We start from the raw sequence: 14,499 nt of genomic DNA on the forward strand, positions 1-14,499 counted from the left end.
TGTTGGGGAGGGATGGGTGGGGGGGGGGGGGGGGAAAAAAAAAAAAAAAAAAAAAGACAAAAAAAATCCACCAGAGCTTTGTATTTTTGTTACATACTGTTTTTCTTTGATAATTGATGTGATTATGAGGAGAAAAAAAAAGTCCTATTTTTATACTCCCAATAAGCCTGTGTCCTGTATTTCTTTCTCCTTTTCTTGCCTGTCAGGCAGAGAGCAGAGGTGTGGGATTCTTGGCCAGGACACCCCATGTGTGGCTTCTGGGGCCCCTGTGAGCTCTGCCTTCTCCAGTGGAGAAAAGATGAGACACCCGAGGTCACCGTAGCATGGTAGCTGCTGCTGGCCGAATGCTCGCTGTGTGCCAGAGGCTGCTCTACGTGTATGACAGGCCTTGTCTTAATCCAGTTTTTATGACAACCCTAGGAGGTAGGTGCTGTCACTCCTATAGATGAAAACAGGAGCTCAGGGAGCTATCTATCATGACTTGCCCAAGGTAACACAGCTAGGAAGTGGTAGTGCTGGGTCCCAAAACCCTCTGAAAGATAACACTACTATCCCAGCAGAATGTGATGTACTGATTCCCAGCACGCAGTCACTGAGACCCTGCTCTGTGTCAGATGCTGAGGTACATGGTGAAGATGCCAAGACACAGAAACAAACAAGTCACTACACTGGGAGGGGTATAACAGTTACAAGGTACAGAATAGCACAGGGGAGAGAACATTTAATGCTCTCTGGACTTCTTGGAGGAGGGGATAGTCTGAGTTGTATCGGCCACTTCCTAGGTGGACAAGAGGGGGTAAAGGCGCTTCAAGCCGAGCAGTAGCATTCTGGGGTATTTGGAGAAGGTAAGCAGAAAGCAGTTCCTAGAGCAAGAAAGATAAGGAAAGTTGGGGGGAGGTGGGCTGGATCTGGAAAGGTCTGCAGGGACTGGGTCAGGGAGGACCCATGGCTCTAGGCTAGGGAGGGTGTGTGAGCAAGGCCAAGGGCTTGAATGGAAACAAAGCCGCTTGGAAGGCCACCTGGCTCCTGTGGAGCATAGGATGGAGGGCTCGGGCTGGCAGGAGAGGAGACATGGTCATAGTCTGCCCGTGTCCCCTGAGCCCTTGTTTGGCTACAAGTTATGCAGATGCTCCAATGGTGGTGTACAGGAGGCAGACACTGCAGCAAATGTTTGTGGTACCTCTGCTGAGGCAGGCATTGTGCCAGGCACTGGGACAGAAACAAAGATGAGGAAGATACTGTCCCTTCATAGACAACCAGGAGAGAGAGAGACCTTGTGAACAACCTAGATTGCCAGTTGCTGAGGAAAATGTGTGTCCAGGGCACCGGGGAGCAGAAAGGACAGGTAGTCTGACTCTGCCTGGAAAGACAGGCTTTTTCAAGAAGGTGAAAATTGTATTCGGTCTTGAAAGTGAGTAGTTCACCTCATAGTCAAGGGGGAAGGGAGGGCATTGTGTTCCAAGCAGAGGAAAGAGCATATGCAAAGGCACAAAAGAAGATAGGAGCATATTTGGGGGAATGTGGTTCCCCAAATATGGATGGAGCCTGGGTTGCCTGGCAGGGAGTAGCCCAAGAAGCCAGTAAGGACCAGCCTAACTGTCAGATTGAAATGTTTGGGCATTACCTAAGGCCGTTAGTAGGAAATCACTAAGCAGAGGACATGATAAGGTCTCTGCTTTTAAAGAGATAATGGGTGCAAATGGGAGAACCTGGAGGCACACCAGTAAGGAGGCAGGTAAAATAGACCAACAGAGAATGAAGAGGTCTGACCTTGAGCAGTGGCAGTAGGAGGAGAAAGATAACACTCCCTTTCCTGACCCGGAGTCCTAGAATTGGCTTTTTGAGTTGTTTCCCTCTGGGCCAGGTCCACAACTAGAGGTGGCAATTTGTTATGGCAGGACCTGGGCTTCCAAAAGATAGCTCCCTCTTGGGACCAGTGACTTGAAGATATAGCCTTCCTCTGTGTGTTGAGGTGGGGGACAGAAGGACCGGAGTCCTATTATGCAAAAAGGGAGGTCTAATGTGTACCAGCCATAAGTTTCATGATTCAAAAGACACACGACAACGGGACTTCCCTGGTGGTCCAGTAGTTAAGAATCTGCCTTCCAATGCAGGGGACGTGGGTTCGATCACTGGTCGGGGAACTAGGTCTCGCATGCCGCAACTAAGAAGTCCACATGCTGCAGCTAAGAAGCCCACATGCCCCAACTAAAGATCCCGTGTGCCGCAATTAAGGACCTGGCACAGCCAAAATAAATAAATATTAAAAAAAAAAAAGATGCATGAACCTCAGAGCCTCAATTTCCTCATCTCTAAAAAGGGAGATCATATCCCTTTTTTTGCGTAACTCACAGATCTGTTCATTCATTTGTTTATTCATTCAACAATTATTCATGGAGCACATAGCACGTGCCAGATGCTGTGCTAGCTGCTGGAGATCAGTGATGAACACTATAGAACTGACTTGTGCCCTCAGAGAGCTTGCAGTAAGGCTAAATGAAATAGCTCTGTCAACTATAAAGCACTGCACCGGTCTCATTATTTTTCCACTTTGTATCTCCCAATAAGATTGTAATCGGGTTTACTCTAGACTTCTTCATTTCCTTATCGCTATATCCTTGAGCAAGTCACTTCACCTTTCCAGATGACTCCTTATTCATATATCCAGCTCAGGGTCTATGGGTGGTTTTAACTACAAAAGGAAGGAATACCTTTCTGGAAGAAAAAGTTTCTACGGGGGGAGACCTCACTACAAAAAGGAAATAGCAGGAAAAGCTGAGAAATCCTAAGCACACTTAACTTTCTTTAGTAGGTATCCCTCCCAGTTTTTCTCCACCCACTCCTTTCATATTCCATCCTTATTCCCCGCCTTTAGTAGCTGCGGTCTCTTTAAATGTGGTCGTCGCTGTGAACTAGGCGGTGGGGCCGAAAGCGCGTTTCTTCCCGGGATTGTTAAGTTGTTTGTCCGTTTCGGGCTGCCGTCCTGCAGATCCGCCATATTGTCTGCTGAAGCTGCCGCCGAAGCTGCCGCCGCTGCCGCCGCCAAGTAAGAGCGAGCGGAGCCGCGATGGGTGAGTAAGGAAACCAGGCAATTGGGGACTCGGGCTGAGGCAGTGTCGGGGCTTGGAGTCTGGCGAGAGCCTGTTTGCAGTCTGCAGAGGATGTCTGAGTCTCCTCCAAATAGGGTTGAGGGAAGAAGCCAGGCCGGGAGCGCCGCTCAGGCCAGTTTGGGGCCAGGTTAGGGCCCAAGCGGGGAGCAGTCTTTGGGGGCTGGTTTCGGGAACACCTTGCCACTCCTGGAGCCCCCACGTGGTGGCCCTGGGCCGGACCCCACGCGTTCCCGGAGGTTAGAAAGGGGCTGACCCTCCGGTCTGGGCCGGGCTCCCGGTGGCAGGCCCGGGAGGCGTTTAAGGCAGCCCTCTCCGGCGTGTGTCTGACCGACGCGCCTCTTAACTGGATTCACTGGTTGCCCTGAACTCAGGGAAATCCTCCCTACGTCGCAGAGAGAGTTCTCTGGCGAAGGGACGCCAGGCGAGCCAGCTCCAGACCTGTAACCAGGGGCAGCCATGCCGAAGGCAGCCTGGGCCGCTGAAGGCCGGGAGAACTTGCCGAGCCGAGGCGGAAATGGGGTGGTTCGGTTGGGTTCAGAGTGACAGCCTTCGTAGTGGTAGAAAACCAGTGCCAAGATCTCGTAGTCATGTATAGGTCGGGGGCTTTAGGTTTCTGGGCCTGGCCCTGGTTAGGAGAAAAGGAGCGACCTGTTGCTCTTTCTAAAGGGACTCCAGGTAGCAAGGCCTGTGCTCAGAGAGAATACGATGGCGAAGTCTTTGGACTTAGGGACAGAACCATCAGTGGTACTTCTTCTCCAGCAATGAGAACTATTAAATTTGCTAAGCTCTTCCTGTGTGCAGGCATTGCTCTGATTGCTTTACATGTCACGTTTTATTTAATATGCACAACCTATTTATTGAGATAGATACTGCTATTATCCCTATTTTACAGATAAGGAAACTGAGGCTTAGGGAGGTAAAGTAACTTACCCAAGGTCACACAGTCAGTGGCTTAAACCAGGTTGATCGCTCCAGAGCCCTAGTTTATAGCTGTTGTTCTTTATGGCCTGGCCCCCAAGTGATTGGGCTGGAAAAGGGGGAAAGAAAGCTTTTAATCCTAGGCAGAGTTGTAAAGGTGTTTTGTATTTTTGCTAGTGGGCCCACTTTGAAATCTTTAATCTGAAAGAAACGGGAAAACTGCAAAGTGAATTGCTAACCCCAACTATTGTGGGTGTGTTGGGGGTGGGGATTGAGATTCTGGGATTGAGTTTTGTAAGAAACCTGATCCTGAGGAAACATAAATTCCTCCCTTGAGCTGCACGGCAATGACTTTAGAATCAGATCTGGTATTATAATCCTGCCTGCTACTTCGTAGCTCTCATCCAGAGAAGTCACTTAAATGTCAGATGCAGTGATGCATATGGAAAACATCCAGTACAGTCCACGATAAATGTTATTTTCTTCCTTTCTGAGCCTTCCTTTCCTCATCTCTAGAAAGAGGGGAGGGGGCAGAGTTATCGAGGTGTTTGAGAATTAAATAAGATACCACAGTGTTTGGAGACTAGTAAGGGCTCTATAAATATCAGAACAGATTCTTTTCCACCTTCAATAATGTTTTCAGTAATGTTTGTTCCTTTCCTTTAAGTACTCTGGTTTCCAGAATCCTCCATTAAGACTGATAGGCCAGTCCTTGTAGCTGCAACTTTATGAATCAATGAAAAATTTTAGGGGCTTTTATGTTATAGATTTTGTATTGGCCTTCAATTTCAGGAACACTGCTGCCTCAAAGGGAAGAGGCTAATACTTAGTTTATTAAGCCCAGTGAAATAAATTTGACAGCGATTTACTCAGCTTTTACAGATGGGGAAACTACCTCAGAGAATATAACACAGTTAGTTACAGCAAAGCCAGAAGTGAGATTCTTACCCATTTTGCTGCACATAAACCTCTAAGAAGACTTCAGGTGTGATCACATTTAATCCTTTTCTGGTAAACTTTGAAATGAAAGTTCTTCAATAGAGCAACAGAAAGTAACCAGGGTCCTGAAGGGGAGTTTTAGTCTAGAGTCAGGCAGCCTCCTCTCTTCTCTGCCACTCCATTTCAGGTACCTCCCCGCCACCCCCATCCCGCCTTGCACCTTGTCTTTCTGAACACCAGGCCATTGGGGTTTTTGTTTTGTGGGGTTTTTGTGTGTGGGTTGGTTATTTTTGTTTTTTTCTCTGATCCTTGTACTACGGGGTGAAATGTATCCTTATATTTAATCCTAACATCAAATCCGAGATAATTTGGGTTATCCCCATTTATAAAAGAGTAAACAGGCTTTGAGAAGATTAGGTGATTAAGTCCAAGGCTAGTGATCTAGGCCCTAGGGCTGGGAACACTAACATGGCCTGCGTCACACCTCCATGAATCTAGAACCTGCTGTGTTTCACTGCCTCTCAAGAGTACGCTCCTCGAGCTCTGGCCTATATCCTATACTATTTCTCCTGTGCCAAGCTTCACTAGCCTTAACAGACCTTTGCAGTGATTTCATTGCTCTTAGGAACCCTGTGGGGTTGAGGCTTGCAGCTCTGGAAGTTACTTTTTCTAACCCTCCCTAGCAGAGACCGCAGCCTCTCAAGACTAAGTCTTGGCAGACACCGGTCGTTTTTATCACTGTTCCTGCCATCCTGCTAACCAGGAATCTGGCAGCACCTTCCCAGCCCCAGGGGGTAGGTCTTGATTGATATAAACTAAACCAATCATTGTAATTCTATCTCCCTAGGCTGTGATTGATTTAAGTATGGGCATGTGATGCAGATTTTGGCTAATGAATGTGAAGGGAAGCCTGGAGGACTTCTGAAAAAGAGTTCCTTATTTGCCAAGTTTTATTCTGTTGTTTTTTTGCCACTTTATATTTTAACCCAGGTATCACCAAAGTGTGAGAGCTTCAAAGAGATAGCAAAGCTATAATAATAGCGAACACTTACATAGAACTTGCTATGTGCTAGGCACTAAGTACTGTAATACTAATTCATTTATTTCTCAAGATTCTCACATTCTAGTTGAGAAAACTGAAGCACAGAGAGGTTCAGTAACTTAAGCAAGGTCACAGCTAGTAAATAGAGGCAATACTCAGGTAGTATGGTTCTAACCAAAATATGGGCTATTAAGGGCTGTGTTCTGCCTCTGGAAAGGAAAGATCCCTTTTCTGACTCTGAAATTGCCATTAGCAATGCTGGGATCATGAGGCAGAATTTAGAAATAAGAGCAGGCGGTTCTAAGGGTGAGGGTCGAGAAGACGGAAAGAATCTGATTTCTTCATGATGTTTTTGGAACTGTCCTGTCACTGGGCTCTAGGATACTAAAAGCTGCTTCTGGTTTGCTGCAAGTAACAGAACCTTTCTGATAATGCCTCCAGGTCAGGAAGTAATTTAGCCCATTTTTTAGTTTCCCTCCAGCCTTGCCCACCCACCCCCCCCACAGTTCATAACAGCAACTTAGAGAGCTACTGAACTGTGTCCCACAAGCATCAAACTCACTCCCCGCTTCCTGCTGTACCTTTCCTACATTTTTGTTAATGGTGGGACCACTGGCCCAGACACTAGGGCATAAGATAGAAATCTTACCTATCTTTGGTTCCTTACTCTTTTCTTCCCTTCCTATATTGGCAGTTGTTGGATACTGTGATCCTGTTACTGATGTCTTCCCTAAATTGTTTTGTGTATGTTTTTCTCACAGCATAGTCCCACAAAGACTTAATTCTGTGGTCTTTAAAATTGCTAAGTCTCAGGCTCCTTGATGTGAAAATATGATAATACTGTTTATTAATGTTGTTAGTGAAGTGTCAGTGAAGTACTAGATGTCAGAAAATATTGTAAATTGTAAAGGTGTTGTTACTTCAGGAGCCTTCTAAATCTGTTCCATAGCCTCCTTACCATGACCAGTTCTGCTGCAGCAATGTTGCTAAAACACCCTTCTGGTCTTGTCACTCTTCTCCTTAGTTTAGGAACCTTCATGGACTTCTTTTTGTCTACAGGATAAAATCATAAGCCATAGGGTATGGTATTCAAGGCCTTCCTATTGACTTTACTAGTCTTATTCGATTTAATATTTATCCACATATCCTGCATTCTACTCAGACTACCTCCTTGGTATGTACTTCACCTTTCCTGGTAGAGAAAGTGACAAAAGCAATCCCTTCCCCACCCATCTTTTCCTATGAAAATCTTGGCTGTTTTACAAGATTTAGTTTAAATGCTACCTCCCTCAGGGACATTTCCCAAATATGTGTGTTATGCCTTCCAAACTGGAAGTGAACTATCCTGAATTCTGTAGCACTTTGTTCTTGCCTTTCATATAGCTCTTTTCATATTTTATCTTGTGTTACAGTTATTTCATTCTGTAATACAATTAGAGCTTTGACCAATTGCTTAATCTCCAGAGATTGATTTTCCTCATCTCTTAAAACAGGGGTGATAGCATCTGCCTCATAGGAGTGTTAGGGTGATTAAATGAGCTAATGCTTGTAAAGTGTTTTAACATGGTGTTTAGCACACAGTGAGTACTCAGTAAGTGATAACTAATTGCTATTAGTCATACAGTGAGCAAGTAAAGTACTTAGTATGTGTCAGGCCCTGTGCTAAATATAAAAGATAAATCAATTTGTCTTTTAGGGGAAGGCAGAAACATATTATGAATACTTGTCAGAAACATTTTTAGGGATTAGGCAGGCAACTGTTATTTGTTAATTTCAGCAAATGTTTACTGAATGCCTACTGTGTGCCAGCTACTGTTCTAGGCCCTGGAAATACAGCAGTGAACAAAACAGACAAAAAAATATATATATTTTTAGTGAAATCCTAGAGCTTAAATTCTAATGGGTAATCGAGTAAAATCAACCAAATGTAGACTGGCGGGCCAACTAGAGTCCCATGCAATCTGATGAGGTCCAGCCAGTTGTTGCCATGACAGAATGTAGGTCTAGTGTTGCCTTACTGCATAATTTCGCATCCCTTTCCACAATCCCTCTCCCCCTTGAGGTTGGAAATCTGAATTTTCATATGATTTCATAACAGATTAAAAATTTTTAGATGTTACAAGTTAACTCTTAAAATCTAAACACATTTTGGGAATTCCTTGGCAGTCCAGTGGTTAGGACTCTGCTTCCATTGCAGGGTGCCCGGGTTCGATCCCTGGTCGGGGAACTAAGATCCCGCAAGCCGTGAGGCAAGGCCAAGAAGTATATACACCGTATTTATTATAAAAGGATTAAGACAAGTGTTTTTAAATTTATTTATTTAATTTATTTATTTTTGGCTGTGTTGGGTCCTCGTTGCTGTTTGCGGGCTTTCTCTAGTTGCGGCGAGCAGGGGCCACTCTTCATTGAGGTGCACAGGCTTCTCATTGCGGTGGCCTCTCTTGTTGCAGAGCACGGGCTCTAGGCACGCAGGCTTCAGTAGTTGTGACACGTGGGCTCAGTATTTGTGGCTCGCGAGCTCTGAGAGTACAGGCTCAGTAGTTGTGGTGCACAGGCTCAATTGCTCTGCGGCATGTGGGATCCTCCCGGACCAGGGCTCGAACCCGTGTCCCTTGCATTGGCAAAGGGACTCTTAACCACTGCGCCACCAGGGAAGCCCAAGATAAGTGTTTTTAAATGTCTTGCTGATCATGATAGCATTGTGTATTCAGTAAGTATTATTTTTAAGCATATTATACATTCAGAGTAAGGTGCATGAGAGAGTGTAAGTCCATATTTTAAATAATCTTCTAGATAATTTTAAATCTTTGGCTGACTTAGATCTGATTAGCTGGTCATTATGTTATTTTGTTTTGTTTTATTGTGATGTGGCAGGTGAAATTCTGGTACTTAGGAGCTTTTACTTCCAGAGACATCAGCTCTGCTGTTTCTTTGTTCCTCTTCCTGCATTATTAACATTATCTTCCATTCATTTTCTTTTTTTTTTTGCGATACGCGGGCCTCTCACTGTTGTGGCCTCTCCCGTTGCAGAGCACAGGCTCCGGACACGCAGGCTCAGCGGCCATGTCTCACGGGCCTAGCCACTCCGCGGCATGTGGGATTTTCCCGGACCCAGGCACGAACCCGTGTCCCCTGCATTGGCAGCGGACTCCCAACCACTGCGCCACCAGGGAAGCCCCATTTTCTTTTTTTTAATTTATTTATTTAATTTATTTATTTTTGGTTGCGTTGGGTCTTCGTGGCTGTGTGCGGGCTTTCTCTAGTTGCAGTGAGTGGGGGCTACTCTTTGTTGCAGTGCGCGGGCTCCTCATTGCAGTGGTTTCTCTTGTTGTGGAGCACGGGCTCTGGGCACGCAGGCTTCAGTAGTTACAGCATGTGGGCTCAGTAATTGTGGCTCGCAGGCTCTAGAGCACAGGCTCAGTAGTTGTGGCGCACAGGCTTAGTTGCTCCACGGCATGTGGGATCTTCCTGGACCAGGGCTCGAACTCATGTCCCCTGCATTGGCAGGTGGATTCTTAACCACTGTGCCACCAGGGGAGCCCCCATTCAGTTTCTTGATAGGACTCTAAGCTGTTTATTTATTTTGTGAATGTTAATTTAGTTAAAAGTAGCTATCTTGTAAATCCACTTAACTAGGCACACAAACTACAGTGTCATGCAGTATGATAAATGTGAATGAACTAGTGTCTTCACCTGATTGGTATAACTCCCAGTCTTCCTTCAGGAAAACTTGGCCACCTGACCAACAGATAAAAGTTGCCAGTATTAATAGGCTAATGCATAATAAAGGTAAGCCTTATATATATGTAACATTCGTATATATTATTTTTATATATATGTAACATTTGTATATGTTATTTATATACATATATATGTGTGTTAGTTACAGCATATGTGTATGTTTTTCTTCCTATGTCCCAGTTGATTTTGTATCGCATACTTCGGAGACCGTTATAAAATGATAAATATTTTGAGTGGAGCAGTCCGCAGTACTATGGATTTGTATAATAAGGGGGTCCACCCCGGCGTAGGGGGATCAGGGAAGGCCTTTAAGCTAATGAGAGCTGATCTATGGATAGTTGTCAGTGGCAGGGTGAAATGATTATTTCACAAGCAAAAGATTGGTAGGCTAGGTGGGTTGGTAGCATAGGGGGAATAATATTTGGACCTTATCCTGATAACAGTGAAATGCCATTGAAAGGTTTTAATCTCAGAAGTGACGTGATCAAATTTATTTATTTATATTGCTTGACTGCTCTGGGGAGAATGAATTAGACTGCAATAACATTCCAACCAGGAGGTTCTTGAGGTAGTTTGTTCTTAAGTAGTGTGGTAGTCCTAGCAAGAGATGTTGATGGAGATTGAGGTAGTAACAGTGGAGAATAAGATTTAGGAATTTGAATTAGCAGGGCTTGGTTATTGGTTTCATCTGGAGGCTGAAAGTGGTGGGGCAGGGTGGAATTAAGCATGACTCCTAGGCCTCTTGCCTTGAGCAGCAGAGTGGATAGTGATGCTTTTAACTGAGTTGAGTTTAAATTTGGACATTTTTGAGGTATCTCTGTGACCTCCAAGGGAAGCTGTCCAAAAAACAACTGGATAGAGAAGTCTGGGGCTCAAGCATGGGGTCTGGGGATGGAGATAGAGGATTAATCATCTGTTTATATATGGTAACTAAGACCATGGGAATCACTGATAGTGCCTATGAAAAATGTATATCATGGGAGATGGACTGAAAAGAGAACCTCAAGTTTCATTAGCTTTAAGGTGCGGGAAGAAGGGGATCAGCAGCCACAATCTGAAGAAAACAAGTAGTGATTGATGTCTCATAAACCAACGGAAAAGAGTATTTCAAGAAGAAGGATATGGCTATCAAGATTGAGTGCTGCCAAGAGGACGAGAAAAATAAGGACTGAAAAGGTCTATTGAATTTAGCATTTTGCACTTGATCAGTGTCTTTTACGAAAACAGTTTTGATAGCATGGAAGCAGATTGGAGTGGGCTAAGAAATAAGAGAGGAGAGACAAACTGTTTCAAGAAGTTTGGAGTAAAGAGAAAAGGAACAGGTTAATGAGGCTCTTATAAAGTCTAGGCAAGAGATCATGAAGATCTGAGTTAGGGTAATGGCAGTAGGAATGGAGAAGAAGAGACAGAGACAGTCCAGAAATAGGAAATAAAGCTGACCATTACTAGTGATTGGATATGGGGATAAGGGGAAAGGAGTTGTCAAGGGTGACTCCCAAGTTTCTGACTTGAAAAGCTGAGAAGATACTGGTACAGATCCCTAATCCCTTACTTATATCATTGTTTCCTCAACCTTTCCATCCATTATCACCTTCCTAAGAAGCCTTTTTAGACATCTTTTTTCCCTAATGCATCCCTCCCATGAAATTTTAACATGCAGATATACTCTATATCTTTTTATGTACAGTAAGTATGTCTGTGCTTTATACATAAAATGAGTAAGCATAAAGCTTGCTTTTTATTCAGTGCAAGGTTAAGAGCGACTAAACAAGATTTTTAGGTTAAAAGTTAAAAAGCTATTTACATTTAACTAAGTTTTATAGCTGTATTTGCTGAGTAACTTTTATTACATAAGTTGTAATGTATCAAATTGCATATGCAAATTAGTATTTATAAATACAGAAACAGTGTAATCAGATTTTTAAAAATCATTTAAAGTTGTTCATTTTCCAGCAAAAACAAAACAATAGAGAAAAATCAGTTTCTTAAAATTATTTTTAAAAAAAAATTATTTTTAGTAAACTTTTTAACTTTTGCTGATATGAGAAAATAACTTTTAACTAGCTGCTAGATAGTCGTTCAGATATTGTTAACATTTTTCTTTTTAGCACTTGGCATAATTAATTGGGACACATTTTAATTTGTAGAATTAAATAATAAAATGTAAATTTTTAATTTAATTATCAAAACCCATGTCACACACAGAAGCACTGAGGATCAAACATAAATAACATCCACAGGGCAAAACAGGCATGCTCAGGCCACCTCTTGTCATATGACTTCAAGATTCAGCCATCAGTCAAGAGAAAGTCCCCCAGTCATGGCTGTCTGTTTGCCATAGCTTTGTAGTATAGTTCTTGCATACTTTTTGTCTGCCTTTTATGAAGTCAGTGTCAATGCTGCTCATGTAATACTCAAGAAAATCCAGCAAGAAAAATTAGATACTAGGGAATAAGTCTTTATTTGTAAGGTTGAGCTTTGGAGGGCCACATACCATTGTAATATCTAAGTTCTCCCCCTCCCCCATGAACCAGTTTCACCCTTTTGAGTGCATAACACCTCCAGCAGGGTCTGGGATAGAGCCCTGTATAGTCAAATAATATTAATATTTTCAGGCAAATCATTTGACTGTTAATTGAGTGGGATTAATAAAGGCTATAAATATTCTCATGTTAATTTTGTTCAGGTTTTGTTGCTAAATGTATTTTGTGTTATATATACTAAAAACCTTATTTTCAGAGCTCTTTTGATTTCAGAATTCCAGATACGGGATTGTGGATAATGAAATGTATAAGGAATGTATGAGGAGCAGGTTTATGGAGATGATGACTTAAAAAAAATTTTTTTTAAGCATTTGAGGTGCTTATGGAACATGGATAGAAGGAACCCCTTGAGTATTAGATATGCACTACAGATGTAGGTTTGAAAGTCATCAGCTTTTAAATCTTCCAAAGAAGCAATAATTGTAATGAGACGTGGTTAGAATTGCTTATCTTGGGGTGAAGTAAATGGTAGAGAACAGGCCCTTTCTGAACTCTGGCTCGGGACTTCCCTGGCGGTCCAGTGATTAAGACTCCATGTTTCTACTGCAGGGGGCACAGGTTTGATCCCTGTTTGGGGAACTAAGATCCTGCATGCCACACAGCGTGGCCTAAAAAAAACAAAACAAAACAAAAAACTCTGGCTTATTGGTTCTTACAGCCTAGCTTTGGAGGGAATGAAGATGGAATAGAAGGATAAAGGTTAAGAGAAAGGAGCTACAGTGTTAGGAGAAAGGAAGAGGAAAAACCACCTGCTAATGGAGAGCAAGAAAATATAGTCGTCCTCTTTGACTCTGACTTCTGGGAAATTGCCCTCATGGGGAATTGAAGCCTTTCAAAGTTGGTGCTGAGAAGAAAAAGGAAATACCATTGATTCAGCATTTAGACCCTAGACACTTTCACGTTACCTCATCAATCATACTGGGCTATAAAGTTTATTATTCTCATTTTATAGGTAATGGAAGCAGAGACTCAAAATAGTGGGTAATTTGCCCATGGTTATTCAGTTGGGATTGGAACCAGCTCACCTGACTCTCAAATCAGTGCTCTTTCTCACTACATCATATTGGAAGGAGCTGACAGGGTTTGAGGGGCAGCATTGAGTGTCTGTCCGTAGCATGTCTAATGAGGACAGAGAGGGTTCCCTTTGTGTGGCCTCTCAGTCTGGCTCTTCTTCCCCATATTGTCCTGGGCTCCTCAGAAGATTGCATCCCAAATCTAGCTCCTCCTTTTTGAATTAATATGTACAGGTTAGAGAAATCCTGCTTTTATTTTGTTACAAGGGCTGTTAGAAAAACCCTTTCTCCTGTTACCAAAGGTTGAAATGAAGAGCTAGTCAGAGAGATTTGTGTAATTCACCTACAGGCCACGCAGAACCCTCCTTGTCTGAAGACTGGGGATGGAGGGGCGGAGTGCTGCAGAATAGGGGCCAGCAGTTCACTGTTACATCCCAAAGACATTTTGCTTGTGGGCCTTTGTATTTATACCTCTCTAACCAAACTGATCTTGTCCCTCAAATCAACCTTGGGCTTTCTGATCTCTAATCTTTGCTCCTGGTAAACTGTGGTCCCTCCCTACACCATTACCTTTAGAAATATTAACCATCTAGCCTTCAAAGACCACTTCAGAACTCACCACACAGTAAAAATAGTTCTCACTTCCGCTCTCTGACATCATTGCTTTGCACACTTAGATTCATTATGTTTTTTGTTCTTTTTTTTTTTTTTTTTTGCAGTACGCGGGCCTCTCACTGTTGTGGCCTCTCCCGTTGCGGAGCACAGGCTCCGGACGCGCAGGTTCAGCGGCCATGGCTCACGGGCCCAGCCGCTCCGCAGCATGTGGGATCTTCCCGGACCGGGGCACGAACCCATGTCCCCTGCATCGGCAGGCGGACTCTCAACCACTGCGCCACCAGGAAAGCCCTGTTTGTTGTTCTTGATGCTGTGAGACTAAACTAGGTTGTAAAGCTTCCTGAAGGCAGAAGCTTCTGCACAGTGCCTGGCACATACATTTTATTAAATGAATAATAAATCACTTGTCTATTTGAGTCAGTTTGGAGATAACCATTTGGATTTCTCTTTTCACCTTGATTCCTTGAGCAGTGTGAGTGCTTGGGAGATATTCAGTGAATGTTTTTGCATTGACTGAAATGGAAGGTAAGCGCTTTGGTTTTCCTACTTTAAGTAATTCATTTTAGTTCCTTGTAGCA

At 43.5% G+C, this 14,499-nt stretch overlaps 1 protein-coding gene across 2 annotated transcripts in view; it reads left to right on the plus strand.

Annotated features, from left to right (window-relative positions):
* Positions 1–2,984: 2,984 nt before the first annotated feature.
* KPNA6 (karyopherin subunit alpha 6) overlaps positions 2,985–14,499 on the plus strand; it is a 50,927-nt gene continuing 39,412 nt past the window's right edge. Inside the window, exon 1 of one of the 2 annotated variants that reach the window (XM_024766727.1) lies at positions 2,985–3,071. In XM_024766727.1, the coding sequence (XP_024622495.1) occupies positions 3,068–3,071 (4 nt within the window). In that variant the 5' untranslated portion in view covers positions 2,985–3,067. Of the gene's footprint in view, positions 3,072–14,149; positions 14,447–14,499 lie in introns of those variants that run through there. The other variant, XM_024766726.1, reaches the window with a different exon arrangement.

The sequence above is a fragment of the Neophocaena asiaeorientalis genome, unplaced genomic scaffold (genome assembly GCF_003031525.2).
Source record: "Neophocaena asiaeorientalis asiaeorientalis breed wild unplaced genomic scaffold, Neophocaena_asiaeorientalis_V1.1 scaffold79, whole genome shotgun sequence".
Classification (NCBI taxonomy): Eukaryota; Metazoa; Chordata; class Mammalia; order Artiodactyla; family Phocoenidae; genus Neophocaena; species Neophocaena asiaeorientalis.